Below are 27,668 nucleotides of genomic sequence, written 5' to 3'. Positions count from 1 at the left end.
GCATACTTTGGTGACATGGATGCCTGTTGAACTAGACAGAGAGAGCGGAGGGATACAAAATGGATCTGGGCTATCCGCAACAGTCGGGAAGAAGATTTGGAATAAGTGGCGCTACTTCCCCGTAAACAGAAGTGAGCGAGAGCGAATCCTCGGCAGGCCACACCTCCTCTGGGATCTCAGGCCCGCCCCTAAAGCTCCCCATTGACTGTCTAGCAACGCTGGCGCCGCCAGTAACCATGGAAACGCAACTTGTTGGTGGAGGGCTCGAGCACTTCTTTCCACTGGAGAGTGGCTGCCGCCGTTAACCCGAGGCGGTTAACGTAGAGCAAAGACTGCAATAGGGCGCTCGAGGTTTGCAGTGACGAAGGGGCAGGTAAATTCCCAGAATGTCTTCATGCGAGGAGGGTTGAAGCGAGCGGTGGGCGCACGGGGCAGAGAAGGTTCGTTGGGGACGGGGTTGTGGGTCTCTGGTGACCGCGGCAGTCCACAGTCGGCTCTTCAGAAAGATTGCTACCTTTCGACCTCTCCCCCTCCCCCGCTCATGCAGGCATGCTTCCCCCTCGTTACACATCTAACGTGGGGAAGCTGCACCTGTTGAATTTCTCTGTGTCGTATGACTGATAGGCAAAGCCCCCCCCCCCCCCCAAGAAACAACTTGAGTCCTTTTTAGAAGAGGGATCAGGATCTAGAAATCTTTCCATGGTGCATATTAGCAATAGTGTGTATGTATTAGGGTGTTTTATGTCCAATATTTCAGAAGTCTCTTTCAACAAAAAATATTTTGTGAAAGAGCATTTCTGCATGAAAAAACGATGAAAGGCAATGTTTACATGAACAAGTATTGGTGTCTTGTAGATTAATACCACTTCAGTTGGCAAGTGTGTATTAGTTAATGGAGTTAAGCTCTGTCTTTGAAAGTTCGTCCAGTTCTGTTTAGCACTGGTTTTAAGGGGCAGTGCTGGTTAACACATTTTGTTATTTTAACCCCAAACAGTGCACCTTGTAGGCTTAACTTTGTAGTCTTGATAAGAGATACTATATAACAATTTCATATTATGGTGACCCTATTTCACTTGCAAAGGAGACCATGTGCTCTCCCTTCCTTCCCATTCTACTTATCATCCTTCCACCCTCTCACTTTGTCATGAGAGTGGGTTAGGGACCCCAATAGTCTAGTCAACCCATGGCCAGGACACGCCTTGACCAGGGTTATAAATCAGCGGGGTCTACAGCGGAGTAGAGCAGTCAGCAACCAGAAACAAGATACAGGAATGCAGCAGCTTCACTTCCAAGAAGGGCTTTATTCCACTTGTACAAGTCATGGTTCCAACTGACAAAGTGCTTCGCAGTAACAGGTGTCCCTAAGCACACTTTGGCTCGCACCTTGTATCTACCTGTACATATGGCTGTGTGGCTGCATACGGTATCTTATCAGTACTTCCGTTACCAGCTCATAGAGATAGGCCATACTCTCTGTCCATTACATCATCTTCCTGCCAACTGTCAGATAGCTTTTGCCGATCAGGTCCGACAGATCTTTCCATTTTACCAAAGCTACAGCCATCACAGTACCAGGACACTCAACAGCTTTGTCTGCATGAACCCAACTCAGTGCCATTGGTGTGTGCCTGCCTCATGCAAAAGAGGAGGGACTAAGCTTGCTGGCATCTTCAGTTAAAAGATCAGGCAGTAGATGATTTGAAACACCTCTGCATGAGACCTTGGAGAGCCACTAATAGTACAGTGATCAGAATTGGTATAAGGGCATAAGGAGCCTGTACACTGTGTTGCAGGAAAGGATGGAAGGGTATTTGTGATCTGGCTACTAATTTTTAATTCACTATTTTGATATGTAAGTTTTTAAAAAATATTTTTAATTAACTTTCATAGTATATTTCACAGATATAGAAAAAGATACTTCAGAAAAGATAGGAACAGAAAAGACATCTATTCCAAACTGTATTAATATATGTATTGTCGAAGGCTTTCACAGCCAGAATCACTTGGGTGCTGTGTGGTTTCCGGGCTGTATGGCCGTGTTCTAGCAGCATTCTCTCCTGACGTTTCGCCTGCATCTGTGGCTGGCATCTTCAGAGGATCTGATGTTGGGAAAGCAAGTGGAGTATATATCTGTTGGGTGGAGTGTCCAGGGTGGGTGGGGAAACCTTGTCTGTGAGTAACAAATACAGTTGCGCTGCAGGTGGTTTACCACCTGGACACTCCAACAGATAAGGTATACTCACTTGCTTTCACAGCGTAGAATCCTCTGAATGCCAGCCACAGATGCAGAGAATGTCAGGAGAATGCTAGAACACGTGCGGTAGGAAGCCACATGTACAAATGTGATAATCATTACATAATGGATCCCAGTGTGACATTCTAATATCAGAGAAACTATCACAAAATCTTTAAGTCACTGCCTTCTATCTGCCAATTCTGGAACACCTTTACTGGTTAGTTTCTTATATCTTAATCACTATCAAATTATTAATCCTCAGGTTGTTTTTATTTTTACATGATCGATTCAGTTTCATATAAAAAGTAAAGTTCCCATCTCTCATCAAATTAATATTTTGGTTGTCTGTTTACATAATTTTTTAGTTTGGCCATAATAGCATATTCTCTGATTTTATGTTCCCAAAATTTTGTTATAAAATCTTCATCAGATTTTCAACAGGATGCAATTGTTACTCTTGTTGCAGTTAACAAGTGCCAGCATAGTTCAGCTTCTTAGGAAGGTTTTCCAGTAAGATACCCAATAGCATCGTTTTTGCAATAAGAGGAAATTTAAATTTAGGTATCTTTTGCATTTTCTTGTGTACTTTGCAGTACTTCTTAATTTTTTCACAAGTCCACAGCATTTGGAAGAAAGACCTGACCTCTTTATGGCATCTCCAGTAGAGGCCCTCTTTTTGTGTAGTCATCTGGAACACTTGAGTTATATACCATCTGACAAATGTTAAAAGAGAATTGGTATAATCCTCCTCGCATGAAGACATGCAGCAGAATCTTACATATTCTTCCCGTCAAATGTTTCTTCCTGTGTATGAGCTCTTTTTCAAAATCTGATAATTCCCGTAAAGTTCCTCCTTGTAGTATTAGTTCTCTTCTGAGTCTGGATGTTATCTGATAATATGACAGCCATTGTATTTTTTTACCTTCCTCCTTTATTGTTTGTCATGATTTAATTTTCCCTTGCTTATCGATCATTTCCTTATAAAGTATATTGTCATTCTTCTTCAAAAATTCAGTATCATAATAAGCTTCTATAAGAGATTTTAAAAGTGAGGTCTGAGTGTGGGGGCTAAGTTGTAAATATTTTTTCCAGATTTCAAATAATCCATTTCTTATTACATGAGGATCTTTTTAAATTGGCTTTTTCTTTTGGTTGGCTTTTTCCTGCCATAGATAGTTATGTATGCCTAGTGTTAGGTCTGCAGTTTCTAATTTTACAAGACTGTGAATTGGGTTTAATATCCAGTCAGAAATCCATGCAAGCCCCGCTGCTTGATAATAAATTTGATATTTGGTGTCCATCCTTTGTCATCACTTCCACGGGTCTTCCAAGAAATCATACTGGCAGAGACAGAACTTTTAAATATCTTGTTTTATAGCTGGGGAAGGAACTTAGTCAATGAGAACTGAATTTTATAAAACATAATATTTTCTTCCCACATCTTATAGCAGTGAATTCAGTTCATTATGGATTCAGAATATGGGAAGCCACAAAAATATACTGTGCGGTATCTTGATTGACAAGAAGAGATGGTTATTTATACACTCATTATCAACCCCACGTTATCAACCCTTTTACAATATTTGGAGATGCTGCAAAACTGAAACAGAAATAATAGCCTTAATTCCATGGTCAGATATTACAGGGTATATCCAGCCTCTGCCATGCAACTGCAAGTGCTATGTAGTGGATTTTTATGGGTGCCTTGTTTCTTCTGGTTACCTGAGTATACCAAATATAATCTTCCTTTGTGTGCCAGTTAAAGAAGGAACTTCTTGAACTGTTCTTGCCACATGCATGTGTTATGAAGGAAAATATCACTGCCTTTGTTGCCTTGAGAAGTAACATAATAACACTGAAATCCTAAATAGACGTATGTAAGATTTTAAAATGTATCATATAGAAACAGGAACAGTTCTTAAGTAAATGGAATGTCAGTTATAAAATAACGTTTGAGAACTAAAGTAAAGCCTTTGCCTTGGGGCTGGGAGGAATTACCCATGAGTCCCACTAATGGAAGCTACTTTACTTAGTCATCAGTCCTGCAATACAACTACATACATGGTTTAACATACCTAGTCTTAGGAACTCCACTGGCAGAGCACTGAGCCATCCTTTGGTTCATTTAAGATGTGTTCACATGTCAAAGAAAGGCTTCCTGAATATTTTTTTATCGTCAACTTTCCTAGTGCCTACGGAGCCCCTCCGTTGCGTGACCAGGTTGTTTTTGAAAAGCTGAAAGACCTCAGGAGAATACTCAGTAAAATGTATGATAGATAATGTGACATTGTACTCTAACAAATAATCATCCATCCCTTATCTATTGATGGTGCAGAATGACTCACTCTCAAGCTGAAAATGTCATCAAGAACATAATCCGTGAAATAGGACAAGAATGTGCCATGAAGGGCCAGACTGTATCGGAAACCCTTGTGGCTTTCATGGTAAGAGCAAAGTAGATATTGTACTATTTTATGGTAGGATGAGTTGAAGTTCTCTTGTACTGTGTTGATTTCATTTCTGTAGCTTTAAAACAATAATATCCCTTAGAAAAAAATGCAGTGAGTGATCTTGGCTGCATGTAAGCATACACATGGCTGTGGAAACATCAAGTGCAGGCCACAGTAGTTTTCAGTTGCTGCTCTCCCTTCTGGAGAAGGTACAGAAATCTAGTTCTCTAGCTTTAGAGCAGTGGTTCTCAACCTTCCTAATGCCTTTAATACAGTTCCTCAAGTTGTGGTGACCCCCAACCCTAACAGTTATCCATTTTACAGATGGAGAACACTGATGCAGAGAGTCTTAGGTGAACCCTGTGAAAGGGTCGTTCAACCCCCAAAGGGGTCCCAACCCACAGGTAGAGAACCACTGCTTTAGAGGGTATGCAAAAACTCCTGTTTCAGAAGATGTTTTTATTTGTGGTTGCTAGTTGGGCAGTCCAGTCCAGTCCAGTCCAGATTGAGGGTGGGAGGTGAATGGGCTGTGGGAGCAGTGCTGGGATGTGCTGAAGTATTTGCCCCCTCCACCAGCCTAAAGCCCCCCCCCCCCCCCCCCCCGGGGGGGGCCTGACTCCACGGGCCCCCCCGCTGTAGCGGCCGGGGGGGGGGGGGGGGGGGGGGGGGGGGGGGGGGGGGGGTGGGGAAATTTTTCCCCCCCCCCCCCCCCAACACCCCCCCCCCCCCCCCCCGCCTGTGGAGAAAGCCTGTGTCCAGGTACCACACAGAAGTAGGTGCCGGTGGGGTTGGGAGCGGGGGCAGGCTGGGGCATTCCCAAGAGTGAAGTCAATTTTTGAGCTGGGAACACCCCACCCGGTTGTTTGAGCTGGGAATGCCATGACCAGGGCTTCAGACTTATGCCACCTGAAAGATGGTGTAACTGTTAAACCCTTCTTTTTGCTGCCACCCTGCACCACCTGGGAGCACTTTGGAGGCAGCGTGGGAGTGACGCTGTCCCCGTCCACCTCAGCTTGTGGATTGGGCTGTTAAATTATAATTTGAGTACAGTTGATTTCTGTTGCTTCTATTGTTGTAAATTTTATACAATTTTGGACTTATAGAATAGAATATACATTTTGAAGTAAATGTCCCTGCATCTGATTACAGAGCATTTATTTGCATGAGAAAAGGTGAGCAGAGCGTAGAATTGGAGTTTGTGTGACTAGACTGCTGAACATAGACTGTATAAGCATTCTAGTCTTGGAGCTTAGAGTTTATAACCTGTGTAATTCTGTAGTGAAAATTAGGAGTAATATTTTATTTCAGAACAAATATTGAATGGAAATACTTGGTGGAAAAGACAGTTTATGATACTGCTTAATTCTAAAACTTCTTTTGTTGTTTTGTAGGTGAAAGTTGTTGTGTTGGATCCAAGGAATGGGTTTAATGTAGACAGGACTCTTACAAAGGCTGATGTGCAAAAACTTATTAAGGTAATTCCCTCTTTTGGAAGCTGTTTAAAAGGATTGACAACATTTACTCCCATATCTATGCATGCATTAAGATTATAACACACTAAAAGTTTCTCTTGAGCAACTGACTTAACTTTAACCAACTAAAAAGTCATTGAAAGAAATATAATAAATGCTATTTTGAAGAAGGCAAATTATCTACAGTTTTGTTAACAAGTGAGCTATCTGTGTTATCTAATCATTGTGGAAAAAATCTTAAATATATTTCTAATTTCAACTCTGTTTTTAAAATTTAAATCTCACAGAAGTTCTCCTGCAAAGTCCCCCTTTATTTTGGTGGGGCTTGTGTGAAGATTTTCTCAATTTTTGTACCAAAGGCAGCAGTTTTCTACACAGTTCAAATCCACATAAAATCAGTAGAACTGAAGCTGCTTTGCTGGGCAGAGGATTGCAACATAAATTATAGTTTGTTCTGCACACTGGCATAGTAGGTGTAATCAGAGTCTGTCTTCAGAGCTATTCCTTTGGTTTCCTTTTCTGAACTCCTTATAGTAGCATTGGTCTCCCTTTCTTCTAATATAGTCTCTTCTGCTGCCTTTTCTGACTGGGGATTATCAAATTGAGTTGCTGTCTTGGTGGGTGGCGTGTTGACCCATTCGATGAAGGTGACTTCCTCAACATCAGGGCTGGCTTAGAATCACAGAACCATAGGCTGTTTCTGCATGGGCCAAAATCACCGATTTTGGCCTGGTAAAATGCCTTTTTTTTGGGGGGGGGCTTTGCACAGGTACCATTGCCAAATTGATGCAGCAGCGCTCTCTCCCCCCCGAAATGATGTTTTTGAAAATGCCGGCTTCCATCTGGTGCCGAGCGAACGGCACTGGGTAGAAGCCGACATATTTCCTGTGCCGCTTCTGGAAGCCTCCTACCTCCGACCCCAGAGGCATTGCTCTGGCCATGGAGGTGTGTCCCTTGGCCTCCACAAGGTGACCGAAGGTGGCAGGAGGTAGGATCAAAAGGAAGGGATAATGGTCAGTGGGCTTGACAAGTCTAGTCAGCCTCTCTGTGACATCATGGATTTTTGCCCCAGGGAGACAGCACAGCTTCTTCTACTGTGGAGTCATCCTGTCCAGAAACTCCCAGGATTTGCTCTCATCCATCTACTAACATTGCACACTTCCAGTTCAAAAGTCCTAGGGTTCATAATTTGATAGCCTTTTGAATTTTGGTTGTAACCAACCAGAAGTCTCAGTTCAGCTTTGGGGTCCAGTTTCCCCCTTCTTTCTTTGTGGATATGGGCATAAACTCTCCATTCCTTCATTCTCTAAATATCTTTGGAAATCACTGCAGCTCTATTCAGTCCCTTTAGCCGTATATAAAATCTGTGGAGCTTTGCCAAACTTGTTTCTGACTGCTACCACATAACTTTTGAATTTTTCTGGAACCTGATCCTTAGACCTTATCAGTTAGATATAGGTAAAATGACTAGTACTGTCCATATACATTAGCACATACAGTGTTGTGACATATTATGTTGTAATGACAACTAATTTTTAGCTATGACATTTTGTCTCTTCAGACTACTTTATTGCCACAATACAAATAATTTTTGAAATGATAATGTTCAGCTGCTTGATCCGTTTACTAAATTTGTTTGAAGGCAAACATGCATCTTTTTTTAAAAAAACTATTATACTAATGAATTTTAGCGGATTCTACTCAGAGGCCCACTCTTGATCCCAGTGTTCCTTTGCATCCCAAATCAATATTGTTTCACTTACTTAATAAGTGACTTTAAAAAAGATCTCACTTTAACATTCTCTTTTTTAGCTGTGTATTGAGAGACTGCTTGACACAAGGAATCCTTCTCTGGACACAATTAAGATGCAAGTTTATTTTGATATGAACTATTCAAGTCGAGGTAATCAATAGTGTCTAGCTATTGAATGTGTGTAGCTATTGAATGTGAATATTGTGCACTACTTGCATCCATTCGTGTTATATAAGAATGTGCGCAGTACATTCTTGTTATACAATATAAGTATGTCCGCAAGCATGGAACAGAAAAACCATCATCATCATCATCATCATCATCATCATCATCATCATCGTTTGGAGTCATTGGATAGAAAAACTTGGAAGCTTAAGACAATGCACTATACCTTACACCCATGTAGTGATACTGATAGACTATACCTTCCCTGGAGAACTGGTGGCAGAGGGTTACTGCAAGTAAAGCAAACAGTGGAGGAGGAGAAACATGTGCTGGCTGATTGTATGAATGAAAGTCAAGAACAGGCATTAACTGAAGTGAAGAAGAGGCATTTACTAAATCCTAGAGAACCCAACAGGAGTACAGAAAAAAATGTGATTAAACCAAGGATCGAAAGCTGGCACAACAAAGCATTGCATGGCTAATTTCCACCAAGGACAAGGTGGACATCTAAAAGACCTGGCAGTGGTTAGTAACAGGAACTTTGAAAAAGGAAACCGAATCACTGATTTTAGCTGCTCAAGAGTAGGTGATTAGGACAAATATGATCAATGCCACAATAGAAAAATCCTCAGATGATGCAAAGTGCAGATTGTGCAAGGAAGCCAATGAAACTGTAGATCATGTACTCAGCTGCTGCAAAAAGATCACCCAGACTGAGTAAAAACAGAATTTCAACATTAGGACACTAAAAACTAGTGGGAACATAGTGGGAACACTAAAAACTAGTGGGAACATTGTCCAGAGAAAGTCATGGAAAATGAGAAGGTCAAGATCTTGTGAGATTTTCGAATCCAAATGGACAAAGTATTGGCACATAATACACTGGACATCAAAGTGATCAAGGACAAGAAAGTGACCATCGTCTACATAGTGGTAGCTGGTGACAGCAGGGTTGTTGGAAAAGAACACAAGAAGGTCACTAAATACCACAATTTGAAAATCAAGATTCATTGGCACAAACCAACTGAGGTTGTCCCAGTGGTACTCGGCACCCTGGGCACCATTCCAGAAACACCAGTGCAATACTTTAAATATCTTCAAGTTGACAGGATCAACGTTGGTCATATTCAGAAGACAGCCCTGCTGGGATCCACATAAATAATTTGCCTATACATCACAACTTCCTAGGCCTCTGGGTGAGGCTCAAATTGTAATGAAAAGCCAACAACCAGATAAAAAAACTGGCAGCGTTGACATTAAAAATTATAATATTCTTGGACACCCCTTGTCATGGGGAAGGGGCTTGTGTGCTTCAATGATGCTGAGAGTTATGCTGGAGGTAGCGTATACTACAGAAGTGTCTCCCAAGTCTATACAATATGGTGAAACAAATACAAAATAATTCTATACTCCATTGGTTGTTGCTTGGGTTAACAAGGGCCACATCACATGCTGGGGTCCCTGGGCATGCGTCAGCAAGTGGGCTACAAGAGGACCGACCATCAAAAAGAAAGATGTATAGTGTTCAAGAAAATTGTGCCATCATGACCCGTTACTACAACTCAGAGCCAGAAAAAAGAGGATACTCAAAGCAAATGTATGAACTGTGGAAACAACAATATCTAGATTTGAATATCACTAAGCAAAGACTGGCAGATCAAAGGCAATTCATCATACAGAATAAAGTGTTCACAGAGATAGAATTGGAATAAATCCAGAAAAATTGTGAAAAGAAATCAACTGTAACACCTGAAGAAAGAACAGTACATACTCCAGAAACATCAGTAGAATAGTAGAACTGCCAGTCGAAAATGCCAGTACAGGAGAGGAAATAGTAGTAGTCAACCACCAGAAAAAGGCACCATGGAAACAACTGGTGGACTTACAGAAAGACAAAAAGAACTAAGGGAAAAGATAATCAAGTATGTGCAGTCAAAGAGGTAAGACAATAGCTGCCAGCATTGAAAAACAGTGTCCAAAAAAGACCTGGCACCCATAATAAGGGATGTGAACAAAACACTGATGACAGCTTCCAAACAAACCAATCAGCTCATATACAGTATGGCTATAGTGATCACATGAGAACTGGGCATTGAAACACCTAAACCCAAGATAAATCAACCATCAAAACCAAAGTGGAAAATTAAACTGGAACAGAAGATCAAAAAACTAAGATCAGATCCCAGTAACCAGAAAAATAGGACAAAAATTAAAGAATGGCAAAATCATGAAAGAACTAATTAGAAGGTACTGGCTAGACACTAGAACAATTGAAGAAGTGTTGGAGATCACCAAAACACAAATAACAGCCACAGCGAGAAAAATTGAAAGATATGAAGCAAGAACATCCAGGACAGACAAAATCAGCAATTTTGATCAGAGCAAAGGCCGCAACACAAGCATCAATGTCGAAAGCAAAAAAACAGAGAAAATTGCAACTCTTCAGTTTTGGAAAGATCTGTGGGAAAATGAGAAGGATTACAACAAGAAGGCAAAGTGGATAAACAAATGCAAGAACCGGAAATAACAACTGATATGATTTAAAAATCGAGAAAGTGAAAAACTGGACGTCACCTGGACATGAGGATAATAGAGCCATGTAACAGTAGCTACAGCAAGGAGGTTATAAATTGAACTTATCAATTTACGAAATCCTCAGTTTGGCCATGAGTTAGTATTTCTACATTGTTTTGCCATTCTGGAGGGGTCTGTTTAAACATAAAAATAGACTACATACTTTCTATTGCTAATGAATATGAATAAGTGAAACATGGGAGTGTTTTAACATTTAAAATATACCTCTCCTTATCTGAACCGTCAAGCCATCTTAAATTGCCTTGTATTCCTTGCTTTCTCCTATTTTGCTCCTCTGCTCTGCCCGCTCCCCCCAGAAATCTGGAACTTTCCTGCGTAATGTCAACCCTGTAGAATGTCTATTCATGACTTCTCTGTGCCGTCAATTAGAAGCAACTTGTGGCTGCAGATCTCAGTTCAACAAAATCCAGTCTACTCCAGTGAAATCTAGAAGTTTATATGGCCATCTACAAGTTGTATAAAACGTAACTATATCTTATATGATCTTCTATCTGTATTTTCTCTTAGTTGACTTAATTAATGAACAGCATCGCATTCTGGAATCCAGGCTTGCTCCTGTGGGCAGAGAAATTACAGATAATCGTGCTCGAACACGAGAAGAACTGGAAAGTGTTTATCGAAAAATGGTCAGCTATGTTCTACTGCGCTCAGGACTTGGCTCCCCCACAGACATCAAGGTCATTAGAGAGGCAACTGGTTAGTAAAAGTTCCAAAGATGAAATAATGAGTTATGTTAATGTATCCCTTAATAAATTGGAAATGGACTCTTGAGAGGCATCAGCTAGCCCTATTCCCCCAAGGTCTTCTTAAATACAAGATGGCTGTGGGCAGGGTCCCTAGGGCACCATCAGGCAGGATTTTGATGAGATGCTGACCCACCGTTCTGCACTTCCTTCCTAAGTATGGTTGTCCAGTAAAATAAGTTGCTAGTCAGTGTACTACAACGCTTGGTAACCATACAGAGACTCTACGCTTGCGTTAATTTTCAGTGCAGAATGTTGTAGCCTCGTGGCCTCTATTTTAATTCCTTTAAATAATGGAAGAATGTCTAGCATCTGTGGCTGTGAAGAAATCTTAAGAATACGTGGACTTGGACTACTGTCGTCTTCGAGGAGGAATACAAAGGGTTACCAGTGACCAAGAAAAGGGTGATTCAATGTCCACTTCCTTATTTTCCTCCTATGTCTGATAGTTGCTTAGACCTTCAGCATACAGGTTTCTAATATCTGTCCTGTTCTTTCCTTTCACTCTTCCAGTCTCTGTCAGTAATGCCAGATTCACTGCAAGCCTGGTTCTTGCATGGAATTAGCAATGCAAAATTAACAGATTTGGTTTAATGGCACTTGTCTGACACATATATTTTCAGGGTAAGGAGAATCTAGTTCCAGGTAGTAAGAATTACTGCTACTTTATTTGTTGTCCGATGTTAATTTATGAATACCTTCAGTTATATTTAGATTCTTGTCATTATATACTGCCCTGACCTGGATAGCCCAGGTTAGACAGATCTTGGATGCTAAACAGGGTTGGTCTGATTGGCATTTGGATTGGACCCTCCAAGGAATAGCAGGGGCATAACCCAGAGGAAGGCAACAGTAAAGCACCTCTGAACATCTGTTGCCTTGAAAACTCTACCAGGTTGCCCTTAGTCGGCTGTGATTTGACTGCAAACTAATCAAAAAAGCAGATACTACTGTTAGATTTTCTTTGCAGCTTTCAGTGAAAACACTCAGGATTGCTAAAATGAAGAACACTTTTCTTTGTTTTCTAACTTGTTAAAATATTTTGCATTGGGGTACAGAAGCAAATTTAGAGGTAGTGGACAAACCTCATTTTAAGCCACTTGTTCACAATTAGGTCATTGGAATTTGGGCTTAATTTCCAGCAGGTGCACAAGTAAAATATTTGAAAGGTGTTGCATGGAATTCTAGTAGTATCTCCAACTAAGAATAACTAACATAACACATACAGGCCGTGTGTGTGTGTGTGAATTCCTCTGTGAAGCCGGTGCACACCTTTGCAGTTGGGAGTGCCTGTTCCCCTGGCACAAGGGGCAAATGCACCTGTGGAGTAGCAACTTCTTTGGGTAACCAAGCACCACATGGATCCATAGCACCTGACCCAGTAACAGCCTCCATTACTCAGACCCACCAGCACAAAACGCTGCTCTGGAATGACTGGGAGTGTTCTGGGGGATTTCTGGGGGTTGGGGTCAACCTTAGTTGGCTTCGAGTGCCTGGTAGAGCCACCAGTGGAGTTTATTCTCCCCAATGGGGGATTGTTCAGTAGTTTTAAAAACTTTTCTGGGCTTTCCCGCAGCATGGGAAGCAGGTGGGGCTGTGCCAGAGTGGTGCGACCCTAGCCTGCCAGCCCAGTCTGGGTTGAGTTGTTAAGCTTCTTAAGATATCAATGAATGCTCATGCAATGCCCACTCTTATTTCTTTACAAATAAAAGTAATAGGTGCAAAATAATGTTCATTTATTCCTTTCTCTCTGTATATATATTTTGCTGGCACCAGGAATTTAATTCCAAGCCCCTTTATACTTTCCACTGAAATAGTGTGTCCAAACTTTAAAGCAGATTCGAGGCACTATGTGCAGATGCATAGCAGCAATGGGGACATCCGGGGCGGCTTGTTCCGGGCACCGCCATTGCTGTCACATGACGGAGGTGGGGTGCGAGGGGGCTGGTGGGCAGCTCATGCCCCAGGCGCAGTTCCCCCTCCCTTCATCACTGACTACGTGTTTCTGAGTTAATTAGTAGTGTGGAATTCCAGGTTATATTTAACAAATAAATTTTTATTTAGAAATGCTTTTGGGTTTTAAGAAATATTTTTAAAAATAAAATAAACGGAGGCAACAACTTCGGCTGAGGTGACTTTCACTTTATATCAATTCATTCTCTCACTCCTTTACATCTCTGAGATCATAACAGGATTTGACTCTTTTTCTAATCTCTCACTCTCAGTATAGCACAGACTGACTGAGACTTCAGTACAGAATATTCTTTCTCTCTGTTTAGCACATAATATTTTCTCTCAAGTTCTGTACACTCTGATTTCAGTTTAGCTCAGATTGGCTCCCTGTCAGTCTTCAGCACAGACTGCTGTTTCTCTCTCAAGTTTTATACACACTCCCTCTCTCTCAGTTCAACACAGACTCTACTCAGTCACTCTCCAGTGTCAACCAATCACCTCTTTCACACATCCCCCTTTCACCCACCTTCCTTCTACAACTTACCTCTCAATTTAAAGGAACACACACATAACATTTTAAAACTTTACAGCCAGTTCAAAAAATAATAGGTTAGGTCCAAACCTTCTTGTGTGAATAGTGTGTGAAGACATTTTTATTGCTTATTCCTTCCTTTAGAAGCCTCCTGTGCTAATGCTAACATTGGTCAGGGTTAGGATTACTCCCACATCACTTTGCAGAAATAAGACGTAAGTGGCTAAAATTTTCTCCTGGCATATTGTTCTAGAGGTGCCCCAAATCCTTAGCAGTGACTTTTGGGCAGGGTAATGGTGGCTTGCAGGGAACAGCTGAAGGAAGGGGAAACCGATAAAAACTGCTTCCGTGAATTTGTTCTATTTTCAGAAATTTGGATCCAGCCCATGATTTTCAATAATATAGGTCCCAAAATGCATAAGCATCCTACTATGTTAGGCATAGAAAAAGTGAACAAATGGCAGACTATTCCCCAACGAGTTTCCCATAGTTAACTTTCAGGCAATTATATTGATGTTTCTAGTTTTACTTTTTTAGCATGACCATCTTCACATTGAATATTTTCCAGCTGCCTTGCAGAGTGTGTTTCCTCAGACAGAGCTTGCTGTTTTCCTGTCTCTCAATAAGAAGGAAAAAGAGCGCCACTTGAAAGAACTCACCATGATTGTGACAGGAATTCGATTATTCAACAAGGACTGTGGGAAGGGAGGAGAAGGCATTGATGACTGTAGGTATCTGATGCCTTGAAAAGTGTACAGCTTGATGCTTCCCCCTCAAAAAATGGAGGCCCATATTGTGGGCACTAAAATTAAGGCTATGCCTATACTATGCATTTAAGCCACTTTTGTATTAAAATGTTTATTGCTAATCACAATTTTATAAAGAATTCCATCTAAATCACTTGGCCCAGGCAATACATTTAAATTGGCTTTTCAGAACAATTTAGTATTTTGTTTTCAATCAGTGGAATAACTGTGTTTGTTGAATGCCTTTCAAATACTAGTTCTATTAAAATTTTATATTATTTAACTATTTTATTTTAACCAGCCTGTTCGAAGATGAATAATTGATTATTTGTTACATTTTTATCACTCTCTTTCTTCAAGGGACTCAGGGCAGCATACATGTTCCCCTTCTGCATTCGGCCCTCACAGCAATCTTGTGAAGTAGGTTAGGATGAATTCCTGGTCAAATACATTACTATATGACACTGGCTGTAATATGAGTGACAGACCTGAATCAGGATCCAAATATCTTAAATCATTTTGCTCTTAAATGCTCTTAAATCATTTTGCACACACACAGGGTCTGTGCTAACTTTTTCCTTCCAGCTTCAGCTCCATGTGCTATTCTGATTTCTGATTCATAGGATCCTTTGATATTGGGGGGTTGCTTTTCAGGCCATGAAAGGGCTGCTGAGAAAGACATCCCTCAAAAGATTGTGTGAACATGTGAAAGGCTGCATGTTGCCTTTGAATCCCAGCCCCGGCTCAGAAATACGTAAGAAAATATCTGTAGCTGATTAATAATGACTGTAATTCCTTTGTATGTTTCCAATCATATCTATGCCCCTAGTACCAGCTATTCTGAATGAAGCTATCCCAGCAGCCACCCACCACATAGAGATAGAGCTTCAGACTTCCCAGGACTTGGCATATCGATACACAGCCATAATTGAAACAATGCACCAAAGCCTAAATGCTGAAATGGAACTGAAACTGACAATGTTAAAAGAAGTGCTTTACAATGTGAGACAACATGAAGCTTATCTCTGCGTCATCCTGGTGAGAATTTTGCATCTTCTTTAGAAATGCCTGTATGTGCATTCAGAGTGCCTGTAGACAGTAATAGCTATGTTGGGTGCCAAGGAGTGGGGGAAAGGAGGACATTCAGCACCAGTCACCTGCTGTTAATTGAAAAGTATACAAACTTCCTATTCTGCACTATATAATGGGGAAATAGCATCATTTCTGCAACATACAGGCACTATACTTATATGAGCTTAGATTATCAAATGGTGCACAACTTGTAAATAATTACAGATCTTGTGAATAATTACAGCCCAATCCAAAGTGTGGTGGGGGGAGTAGAGCAGTGGCCAGGGATGGTGCCAGTGCACCAGCTCTAAAGAGATAATTGGTAGCATGGACGCCAGGGGAGAAGGAGAAACTCCTTTCTCCCCCAGAAAAGCCCATAGTTGAAAATGACTTACATGCTTTCTTTGGTGGCGCAAGTCTGCACCGCTGAAGGGCCAAAGTCGCAGGCCAAAGTCCTCTGCCCGTGGAATGCCCTCCACAGGCTATCACTGCAGGGGGCAGTGTTGTCAGACCAACCTGTGGTGGAACAGCGGGGGCTTGTTTTCAGGAAGGAAGCAGAGCTCCACCAGTCTTCCATAGAGGTGCCCTGGTAATACAGGCTAAGATTGATACCATCTCCAGAACACTGTACAGCTTTGCCTATAGGAAAAGGATCTGTACAGACAATTCTCTCAGTCCCTCATTGGAATGCATAGCAGCCAGCTACATCTTTCCTAAAGTTATCCAGAGAACAATGGCCATGCCACTGCCCTTGGATTCAGCACACCTGCTGTCCCGATCACAAAAGATATGCTAAATGCTAGACAGCTTGACACAATCAACGTTTTCTGAGAATTATTCTTACCTAGCTAATCCTGTCACTCCTTTTCCTGCTTTATTTTTGGGAACCACTACCTCACTTTGAATTGAAATAACCCTGACATTGTGATTTCATCAACTCCACCCTAAATCTAATCCACTGCTGGATGCTCCCCCCCTACCCCCTGCAGCTTTGAGTCATCAAGCCTTTGTCTACCTCATTGTTTTCCCCCTATTTCTCAGGCTGCAGCCCTGAGCACATTTACTTGGGAATAAACCCTTACTTAATTCAGTACAGTTTACTAGCAAGTACACAGGTTTTCATAACTATTTTGTGACATTTAGAATGGATTCCTGAACAGAAATACTCCATTCTATGCCCATTGATTTGCTAGACTAGAATAGCATTAAATTTCTCTGGTAATGTAGCTGTCTAGTCCCCAAAGTGAGCTTTTGTGTACCGTGATTTCATTAACTATTACATTTCCCCCCTGATATTACAATCAGTCTCTGCTTTGGATGTACTGTCTTTTCAGTCCGATGTGATTACTTGCTCACAAGAAATTGATATGATGCAGAAGCAGCTTGCAGCACAGATGGAACAGTTAAAAGATGTTGTTCGGGCAAAAACAGCTGTGCCTACATCTCAAGTTTATGTAAGTTCCTAAATCATAAGTATGTTCTTTAATTAAAATGAAACTTTTACTTATAAAGGGTAAGTGCGTATTCTTCTTAAGTGTGCAGAGGGAGTATTCTTTTCCAAACCTTGTTTCCAAAATTATTTAGCATTATTTAACATTGAAGTCAATTTTAAAAAATCCCAGTATCTCACTATCTAGAAATTTTATTTCATCCTCTTTGTGTAGTGCACAAAAAAGTAAACATTTTTGATGGGCAGATAGTGCAATTTGTAGACACAGGAACAATTCAAATTTAATATTTCCCCCAGAGAACGCTGCGTTCCACAGGTGACAACAAGCTTTGGGCCAGGGGTTACCAGTATCTGGCTGTCCGTGACCAGGGCTAGAGCTCTCTTGCTGTGGCACTGTCCTGGTAGAACTCTGTTACAAAGACTGGTGAAACTCTGTTAGAGAGGCCTGGGCCTTGTTCCATAGGGCCTGTAAGACTCAGATGTTCCACCAGGCCTATGATTGAGGGCAGGGATAGGTTATGACCTATGACCTCAGCTGGCCACCCCATTCACATGCTTGTGTTCCTTCTGGGGTGTTGGGAGCCACTGGATGTGGCAACTCCCTCTCTCTGCAATGCTTGTACTGGCTTAATGCTGGCATCAACTGGTCTCCCCCCGCAAAATAGGGAGACTTGATTACATGCATCTTGGGGTTTTTGGTTACATTATATTTCTTTAAGTCTGATGTTAATTTTATGTGTTTGTATATTTGTTGGATTTTAATCATATATATGTTGTTGGCTGCCCTGAGCTCCACTGCGGTGTATGAGAGGGTGATAGAAATAAAATCAAATTAAAAATTAAAACATTTTTGTTTGTTTTCTAGCCTAGTTTTATTACACTTTCTAACCTTTGGACCAGCTTTCAAGATGAGATACTGGTTCTCAGTTTCCTCAATAACTTGACTGTCAATCTCCAGCAATTCTTGAATGCCCACGCAGTGATCTTTCCAGAAGATGTGATGGAATCTCTTCTTGAAGGCATACGTGTGAAAACGGATGATGAAAGGTTAAAGGAATCAGCTGGTACTTCAACATCATTATGAATATCTGATCTAGTATGAATCAAATACACACCATGAAGCCTGTGAACTGTCTCTGCTGTCTTCATTGTCAAACATATTATACTTAGGCCGTGTGATTACTAGGTCTTTAATTCTCTCGATAATGATCCAGGCATCGTATCCCTTGGATTTTCTAGGCAATTTGTTTTTCCAAAATGCTTGCTATAAAGAAATGTTTTATACTTATGACATCAGCGTATGCAAGGGTTGCCAGCTCTGGGTTGGAAAATCCCTGGAGATCTGAGGAAGGAGTCTGGGGAAAGGGGGGACTGAGCACCCTCCCCTCCAAAGCAGCCATTTCTCTGAGGCCTGGCAGTCAGTGGTAATTATGGGAGATCTCCAGGCCCCACCTGGAGGCTACCAATCCTAAGACTCACAGCTTGCCCTACTTACTTCATGTTGTAGTTACAACACAGCAGAATATGCTCTTCCTACCATTGCTCTTTCTCTCTTCCCAGTTTTGTTCTGCCTCACCGTACATTTTTGCTAGGATTAGGCAGAAAAGTATGACCTGATTCACTTACTTGACCAGTGTCCCTTCCTTTGTGGAACAGTAAGAATGGAACCCTCCTCTCCACCAAGCACACAACAATAAAGTCTGAGATGGGCTCTTCACATGGAGGCCCACATGCATGTTCATACAGAAATGCTGCTCTGTGAGATGAATCAGAGCATCAGCCTCATAAGTGCCTGAACTAGGCCATTGTTAGGTCTGCATACAGTAAAGTTACTTGTATGCTGTTGGCACCAAACATATTTTTTATGATTCTGACAATGATTGAGTTTGATTTTTAAAAAATTCCTTTTCCTAAGCTGCAAATGTGATCATTTCTGCTAGTTGCTAATAAATCCTGATTAATGGGCAGTTAGCTACTACAAGTAACTGTTTTCCCCAGTTGTCTTAAATCCATGGCATTGTGAATAATTTCTTCTTGGTTATCCTATTTACCATTTTAAAATGTTTCTTTGGGCTACGTTCTCTTTCAGATGACAAAGTAAATGTTTCTGACTTCACATCAGAAGAATGGCTCTTTCCAGAAACCACAATTAATTTTAGCCAACTGATAGTTCAGTACCATGGGTTTTGTGCTTACAGTTTTGCTGTGAAAGATGGTCTCCTCGTCCCAGGTACAGCAATTTTAAAATATTGTTTGTTTGAAGAGCTTTTTTAACTGCTTCATATCAGTATAAAGGAAGGCAGTATTGGTGGGTGGAATTTCTGTATCTCACCATGTGTGAACTTGTGCTATTACTTACAGTATTTTGCCAAATTTGACTTCTCTCTTAAGTATTACATGGCCTTGTTATTGTAAGTTGTGACGTTATTATAGTAATTTCCTGTAAAACTCCATTCTTCAATTTCTGTTTTAAGACTCATTACTGAAACAGTTCCTTGCAGATTTCAGCAGAGGTATGACCAGTTGTGTGTCAGAGTCCTCTATACGGATCCCATTTAGGTCGACAGGAATCCAAGGAGCTCTTTGAGCATATTCAGGGCCTTTTAGCATATATTCTTCCCCATTTACAATGCTTTGTGTTGCATAAAGGCACTCCTGATGCTCTCCTCAATTTTAGGTGTAGTTTATCAGTGGGGATGTTAGAAGCTCTACTGTATACCTGCACCTCCTCTCCCTACCAAATATGGCCATGTGGCAGAAATGTTTGATGATTTAAATAATGCATTACTAACAGTGTTTAGAATTGATGCCTCAGAACATAAATTTACATTTGTTTATTTAAAAAAAGCAGAATATAGAATTTCCATAGTGTGACTTTTTTTACTACGATTTGCACTAATGAAGACTGGGTGTTGGAATAACTCTGATCTCTTACTTTACTTATAAAAATGGGGGTTGATAATGTTAACAGAATTTTTTAAAGGCTAGACTTCAAGATACATAGTTTAATTGAGATCAAGAGCATCATGAGGAAATGTATGCGCGTATGTGTGTGTACACAAACACAACTATTTTTTATGGTTTTTATTTGTTAGGAAATCCTTCTTTAGGAATTCTGAAGCATAAGGAGAAATATTACACCTTTTGTTCCAGGGAATCTGCGTACTGTTTTGCCAGAAATCCAGATAAATATATTAAGATGATTGGAGACAAAGCAAAGGAAAGTCCAGAACTTATTCAACTGCTTGAACTTCATCATCAATTTGAATCTTTGGCCCCTTATTCACAGGTATTTGCCCCATTCACAGATATTTACTTTGGGTACTTTCATACAAGTTTTGTCAGGCATCACAGTGCTGACCTGGGAAGGTGAGTATCTCAAAGAAGAGGTATTTTTTGAAGCAGGGATTTAGTATTATATCTGGTTGGGTAATTCAGTTGATGCACTAATCTTACTAGTCCATTGTGAACTAGCAACACTCCTCATGAAGATGGGCAGGCTCCCAGTTTAAGCTGTGGCTTGATTCAGCATAGCCAATACTCTCATACTGTGCTAGGTGGAACCACTCTTAAAGTCTGGCTAATTCTTCTGACCTTCTAATTTTACACAGTAGTTGAAAGTTTTATGGATACCATGGACTGCCAAAAAAACTGGAGAAATGGCTCCTTCCCCCACCCACCCCCCTTTCTTTTTTTCTCCTCCCCTTCTCCAATCAGGTATCATAGATTTGGAGGACTTAGAAATTCCAGAGGAACATCTTGACCAGGTCAAAAGAGGGTGGGGCCAGGGAACTGATAAAACTCTGGGAGGAGAGGGGCAAGGTCTCTTCTCCCTCTCTTTCTGCTGGGTTACTAAATGGAGCAGACCTCTTGCGGGGCTGTGAAGGGAGCAGCCATTTTTTGAACCATGTGCTCATCCAAGGAGCTCGCTCACAGCCTGCCAGGTAATGAGAACTCTTTGAAAATTGCAACCTTCTAAGCTTTAAGGACCTACCGTATTTTCAACAACTGCTAGGGTATGTTTAGGGAGAGGGACAGAGGATTTGCATTTATATCTCCTTTGTTTTGAAAACCCTTGCTCAATCTGGTACAGTGCTAAAATATACCTGTAACCATTTTATTTTTAATAAATACTTTTAAACTTTAGATGTGGATAACAGTTTTCTGTACCACGAATGCCCCACCATCTTGGATGCGCTATCTAACTAGGAGGGGGGGGGGAGAGGAAGGCTGGCAGCTGGCAAGCAGCTTTTCCTCCGGGACCTCCAGTCTGCCTTGCGGAACTCAGGAGAGGGGAACCAAAGGAAACTGAGGCTAGGCCTCACAGTTGGAAAGGAAGTTGGGGAACCCTGACCTTCCCCAGTGGGCAGTTCCTCAAATGGTCAGGTGGTGGCAGCGGTTTACCCAGAGAAAAAGCTAGCCCTCCCCAGGAAAAGTTGGCAACCCCTGGGAGAGGCTTGGCAGCGGAATAGGGTCTGACAGGCAAAGCAAGCCCGTTCTGCCACAAAGACAAGTAAGTGGCATCAAGCCTGAACTTTCCCTGGAGGCTAAAATGAGAAGTCACCTTATAAGAAGACAAATTTCACTGGCAGAGACTAATGGTAGGAAAAGTTGGAGGCAGCAGGAAAAAAAGGAAGACCCAACCTGAGATGGATTGACTCCACTAAGGAAGCCTCAGTCCTTAGTTTGCAAGGCTGTTAATGATAGGATATTTTGGAGGACATTGATTCATAGGGTCACCATGAATCAGAAGCAACTTGATGGCACTTAACACACATAGTTCTTGATGAGAACAAAGCAAAAAAGTTCTGTACACAGAAAGTATGTTCTTCAAAATCCAAGTTGAGTAATCCAGCTGTCAGGATATAGCTGGGCACTAGACCATCTCCCTCTCCCCTTTCGCCCAGGCAGTCCTTCTCCCCTCCTCTTGCAGCCTACCCAAATAAGTCCTGCTGACTCCAAACTCACCCAAGGGGAAAAGATTAGCTTCAGTTGGCAGAGGACTTCCTTGTCCAGCTGAGGATATTGAGCATCGCTCTGCCACCAACCTTGAAGGATTGGTCTGAATGCAGACTGTTGGCAGGGGATCCGGGAACCGTGGCAAGGCACAAGGCTGGAGAGGGCAGGACAAGGCTGGAGTTGCTGGGAGCAGCCACGGTCACTGGGTCTCTGGCCATAATCTTTGCTCTCCATGGTTCCAGGAGTTCAGTTGGGCCAGCTGATGGAGAGGGATGGCAAGGGGGCCCACTCATGAGTAACCTTGCCCAAGGGGAAGACCAACAGTGCATTCACAGAGCACAAGAAGGGAGAATGAGAACACTCACAAGAGAACCATATGAAACAGGAAGGAAGTAGAACATTAACGGAGGAGGGAGCACCTGGGGAAGTGGAAAATACCCAGAAAAGAGGGTGGGGGAAGGATGACATGAGGGGATTGGTGAAAGGAAGGGATAAATACCCAAGCAAGTCTAGCTGGGGTAGAGATGTGAGTGTCTTAGTAGAGGAGCCAGAAGAGAGGAGGCAGACACTAGGGCAGTACGGAACAGCAAAGGAGTCTGTCTCCAGTCGCTCTGCCTGCTCTGAGGCTGGTCAGAGGGCAGAAAGGGATGTGAGGGCCACAACAGCCAACAAGAACTCAATGGAGGGGCAGGGTGACACCTGCCCATTCTTTCCAAACAAACTGTTTTAACATACTTTACAAATGGAGCCTTTGAAGGCAACTCAAGAAACAGTGATTGGTCCAAAATTCAACAGCTGAGTGCTGACTTGGCATACTGCTTGATTTTTAAAACACCCATTTCAAAGTCTTGTTGTTTGTTTACAAATGTGTTTCCATGTTCAATGCAGGGTGCTATTTTTGATCCTTAGGGCCCTTCATGGTCTCAGACCTTTGTAACTGAAGGACTGGTTTTCCCCAAAAGGAGAGGAAGTAAGGACCATTGGGGGATGGGATTTATACTCCTCCGCGAGTCCTTGTGGGTTCCTCTTGTAATACCTATTTTTCTTTCAGATCAAAAGCAAAGATAAGAGTTTGAAACCCATCACAAAGTGTGACAGCAGTACTCAGACTGACACACACATCTTGCCACCAACTATTGTGAAGGATTATGAGTGGAATGAATGGGAGCTGAGAAGAAAAGCCATCAAACTGGTTCGTGTTTACATCGTTTGAGAGCTTATTAAAAGCTGGCTCCACACTATGGATATATTTTCCTACAGTCATAAGCAAGCAGAATGGAAATAGCAGCACTGAATATAATTTAATGTTGTGCTGTTTTCCCCATAGAATTTCAGAAACACTCACCGCCACTATTCTGTTTTATTGGAATTAGTCAGTTCAACAAAAGCCTTGGCTAGTGCTTATAATTGCTTCTTTACATTTTGCTTCTGTCCTCTTCTGTTTCAAAGCATATCTATGATCACCCCCCCCCCCCCCCCCCCCCCCAGTTATTTCCTAACCTCACGGTGGCCACAGCATTCCTGCCTGGATCCTTCAATCACATTATTTTCCAGCAAATGTAGTTTTCATTCTCATAAGGAAGAATACCACAGGAAACTTCGATAGTCCTTTTCCAAAACTCATTTCAAAAGTGGTCCTTCCGTTGCAATTTCATTGAAAGGACTGTCACAAATGAGGTACTAAAGGATAAGGGAAGATAATCAGAAGATTCTGGGATGAAGTGAGCTGATAACAATATCTTCAGGCTGAATTGATTATTTCTGTTTCATATTAAACAGCTACTATGGAAACAACCATAGTAACAACAGATCAGCTACTATGCAGTCTCTAATATTTGCATATTGAATTCCATATGATTCCTAAATTTTATGAATATCCTATTAACCTCTTAAGGAAAATAGGATAAAAAAGGAAAACCATTGGTCATATAGTTTGAAAGCAGGATTTCCTCATTGTTTTATTCTCTTTATGGGTTTTTTGCCATCTGATGTTGTTATTGCTGGCTATTTATTGTGCTTTTGTTATAGATGTTTTATTATTTGTTGTTGTTTTAGTTGTTTTATCGCTGGTTGTTCGCTGCCCTGAGCCCTGCCGGAAGGGCGGGATATAAATTGAATTATTAGATAGATAGATAGATAGATAGATAGATAGATAGATAGATAGATAGATAGATAGATAGATAGATAGATAGATAGATAGATAGATAGATAGATAGATAGATAGATAGATAGATAGATAGATAGATAGATAGATAGAAAGAAAGAAAGAAAGAAAGAAAGAAAGAAAGAAAGAAAGAATCAGATGGCTCCATCAATGACAACACTAAAGCATCAATAAAATATCTCAGAGTGATTTTTAATAGAAATAAGCACAGTCCAGAAATTAACCATTCAGGCCTAACCAAAATGAAGCACCTTTTCTGCCTCTCCACAACTTCTTTTAAAGGAGATATGAACAGTCTTACTAAACTTGGGAGTGTGGACAGGAAGGCAGGGAGGGAGGGAGGGAAAGGCAGACAGAAAGACAAAGAAAAAGGAAAGAAGAAAGAAACCCCACCCCACCTCTCTTTTGCTATGTTCTTGTGACACCTTCTCCCATTTGTGTCTCCAGGAGCAAAATTCAGAAAGTTTGCTGGGAAGAGCTGCTAAGCCCTAAGCAAACGGCTGGGTGAGGAAAGTCATTCTACACCACAGGGCCTCAAACCACAGGACAGGCACAGGATTGGAACTCCAAGCAGTGGCAGCACTCCTCGTTCTCTCCCCACCCATTCATTTTATTAACCCAACCACTCTTCAGCCCACCTCTGACCTTTAGAGGCTGCTTTGGCATTATTGCCATTGCTTGGGGGAGCAGGAAGGCCAGGCAGCTACGCCGGAGCCGGGTAGGGGCTTCTATTTTCGAAGGCCCTGAGACCATCGCTGCTGCCACCAGGATTCCCTTGGGAGCCTGCTGCCTGGGCCAATTCTTGTAGCCATGCTCTGCTGCTTTCAGGTGACCCTGGCAGAAGCTGGTGATATGGAAGACTGGGAGGCATGCGGCAGGCAGGGAAAGGCTAACATCTGGTGGTGCCCCCTCCCTGCAGTACTACGTGGAAGAAGTGGCAGTGGGTGGTGAGCGAGTGGCAGGCAGGCAGAGGAAGCAGCAGCGCATGAACAGAAGTGGTGAGGTGCAGGGGGGGGGCAACCCAAAATGAACCTCCAGGAAGTGGTGTCTGGGGCTTGAGCCCTCCCATGCTTCCCCCAGGTATGCCAGTGACTAAACTTTGAAGGCCTTTGATTAACTCAGTGCTGACAAGATGTGATAAATTGGCCTGGTTTTGGATTTCTGAATGAATGCCCTGACTCAGATACCCCACCAGATCTTGCCTGCTAAGCAGAGTCAGCCCTGATTAGTATTTGCATGGAAAACCACTAAGAAAGTCTAGAGTCATTATCCAGTGGCAGGCAATGGCAAACAGCCTCTGAATGTCTCTTGTCTTGAAAACCCTATGGGATCACTATGTCAGTTGTGACTTAATGGCAAGTAAATAAATGATGTATACAGTTTTTTAGCTGCTGGCTACAGCTGTGCTTATTCTCGTATTTTTGTTTTTTGTCTTCAGGCTAACTTGCGCCAAAAGTTAACACATTCTGTGCAGACTAACCTCAGTCATATGCGAAGGGACAACTCAGCTCAGGTGTACCTGATGAAGGATTCCAGCACGCAGACCAAGCGTGAAAGCAGCAGTAACGTACCCAGGCCACAGATTTTCTTGGCTGGACTTCGAGGAGGAACTCCCCCAATTACTCGCATGACTAAAGTGAACTTAACAAGAGCGGTTGATGAGACATAGTCAAGAAAGTTGTGAAAAGTCATTCCAAAGATGAACATTAAAAAATATCTAGTGAGTCAGAGATCATTATTGAACGCCATGTAATGTGCCTACAATCTGATTTGACAGTGAGTTTCTGAACTATGGTGGCATCCCAGTAACTCACTTTTGACAATATATGACATATTATATTCAATAGATCTCATTAGCCAGGCCAAGGGCAAGCACTAGGCATTATTGCTGACTGTCTCGTTCTGTGCACTGTGCACTGAAAAGTTATGGGCAAGGTAGCAGTAGCTTGCCACAGGGGGACTGCTTCTCCCACCTCCTAGGATTTCTTCATTAGGCCCTCATAGGTTTGCATTCCCTATAGCTATTGTTTGTTTCTCAAAGGCCATAATTCCATGCCCATAGTGGCAATGTATGAAAATATGGCAGTTTATATTTTTTTGTGATAATATAGTAAAACCATGGTTTAACCATCAAAACAATGGGTTGATTTTATATTACTTTGTGGGCTTATGACCGTATGAGCAGAAGGCACCTTGTCTTGCACTGTGGATGGATCACAATTTTTGTAGTTTGTCTATATAAAGTGCAGTCCTCCTTCACTATCCCTTGCGGTTCCTAAGATCCCTGGATCTTCAGAAGCAGCTTTCTGTCTTGTGCAGGGGATTGCAAAGGGTGTGCATGTGTGTGTGTGTGGGGTAATATTCTTCAAGCAAAGTTCTGCTTGCCATACTTTGGATCCAATCCACTGCATCCGGATAAATCTCAGGAAAATGGATGAATTGTATACTGGGCAAACATTAATGAAATACAGATGAGTTTTACTGAAGACCTCATGTAAAGCTACTAATGTTTGTGATGACCAGTTTACTGGTTTTCTACCTGTAGTTTTCTGCAAAAATCCACTGTTGTCTTTGTCTTCTGGACCAGTTACTCCCCCAGTAAAAGCTATTATTAGTTGTTTTGAACCTTGCTTTTTTCATTTTTTGGCTAATTTTATCTGTTACTCTAGTTTACACTGTTGTCCGGTTCGTTCCCTCCAAACTTCCCAAACATCCTTCATTTATGAAGGATGAGTGTGTAATGTTCCTTTTTTCATTGCTCAGGTTGACTAAATAACGAACACTCCTGTTCAGCAATTGCCTCCTAGCATAGTCTTTTGTCAGATATTCTTCAAAATAAATAATTTTATTAAAAAAATTATAATGGCTATTTTCTGCAAGCTGTATTGCTAAATAAATGGACCACAGTCAACACATAGCTAGTTCCTAAATTGAGTAACTGGTATTAGATTTTATTCTTTATTTCTCATTTTTAGTGTAAGCACATCCTATTTAAATTCAAAAGGCTTGGGATGATATTGGTCACCGATAGCACATCCTTATACTTCAGGGTCTTTTCTAGCTCTTTCATGGCTGCTAGTGTGGTATAGTGGTTAATAGCAGGTGGATTCTAATCTGGAGAACTGGGTTTGATTCCCCACTCCTCCACCGGTGTGGCTAAGGCTTATCTGTTGAACCAGATGTGTTTCCGCATTCCCTTCTTGCTGGGTGACCTTGGACACAGCTCTTCGGAACTTTCTCAGCCCCATCTACCTCGCAAGGTGTCTGTTGTGGGGAAAGGACTTTGTAAGCCATCTTGAATCTCCTTACAGGAGAGAAGGGTAGGATATAAATCCAAACTCTTCTTTTCCTTCTCAGTCTAAATTACCTAATTTCTTGG

General features: G+C 41.7%; 1 protein-coding gene across 3 annotated transcripts; it reads left to right on the top strand.

The window, feature by feature from the left end:
* The first annotated feature begins 230 nt into the window (after positions 1–230).
* CFAP206 (cilia and flagella associated protein 206) lies at positions 231–27,149 on the top strand. 3 transcript variants are annotated; one of them, XM_048494795.1, is made up of 13 exons: positions 231–373; positions 4,572–4,680; positions 6,078–6,161; positions 7,971–8,061; positions 11,179–11,367; positions 14,468–14,626; positions 15,475–15,683; positions 17,051–17,170; positions 18,032–18,230; positions 19,256–19,396; positions 20,262–20,455; positions 23,177–23,317; positions 25,728–27,149. In XM_048494795.1, the coding sequence occupies exons 2-13, from the start codon at positions 4,573–4,575 to the stop codon at positions 25,956–25,958; spliced, it is 1,866 nt and encodes a 621-aa protein (XP_048350752.1). In that variant the 5' UTR covers positions 231–373; position 4,572; the 3' UTR covers positions 25,959–27,149. The 3 variants fall into 3 exon arrangements, with proteins under 3 accessions (XP_048350752.1, XP_048350770.1, XP_048350760.1); XM_048494813.1 differs by lacking the exon at positions 14,468–14,626; XM_048494803.1 differs by lacking the exon at positions 17,051–17,170.
* Positions 27,150–27,668: the final 519 nt, after the last annotated feature.

This window comes from Sphaerodactylus townsendi, linkage group LG01 (genome assembly GCF_021028975.2).
Source record: "Sphaerodactylus townsendi isolate TG3544 linkage group LG01, MPM_Stown_v2.3, whole genome shotgun sequence".
NCBI classification, from domain to species: Eukaryota; Metazoa; Chordata; class Lepidosauria; order Squamata; family Sphaerodactylidae; genus Sphaerodactylus; species Sphaerodactylus townsendi.
The sequence above is the reverse complement of the archived record's forward strand: the minus strand, read 5'-3'. Positions and strand labels throughout refer to the sequence as shown.

Excerpts from the sequence above, each read along its gene's own strand:
- CFAP206 (XM_048494795.1), top strand. The coding sequence starts at position 4,573 with ATGACTCACTCTCAAGCTGAAAATGTCATCAAGAACATAATCCGTGAA. Across the intron at positions 17,171-18,031 it reads TGCCTACATCTCAAGTTTAT|CCTAGTTTTATTACACTTTC; the intron begins GTAAGTTCCTAA and ends TTTGTTTTCTAG. Across the intron at positions 19,397-20,261 it reads AGATGGTCTCCTCGTCCCAG|GAAATCCTTCTTTAGGAATT; the intron begins GTACAGCAATTT and ends TTTATTTGTTAG.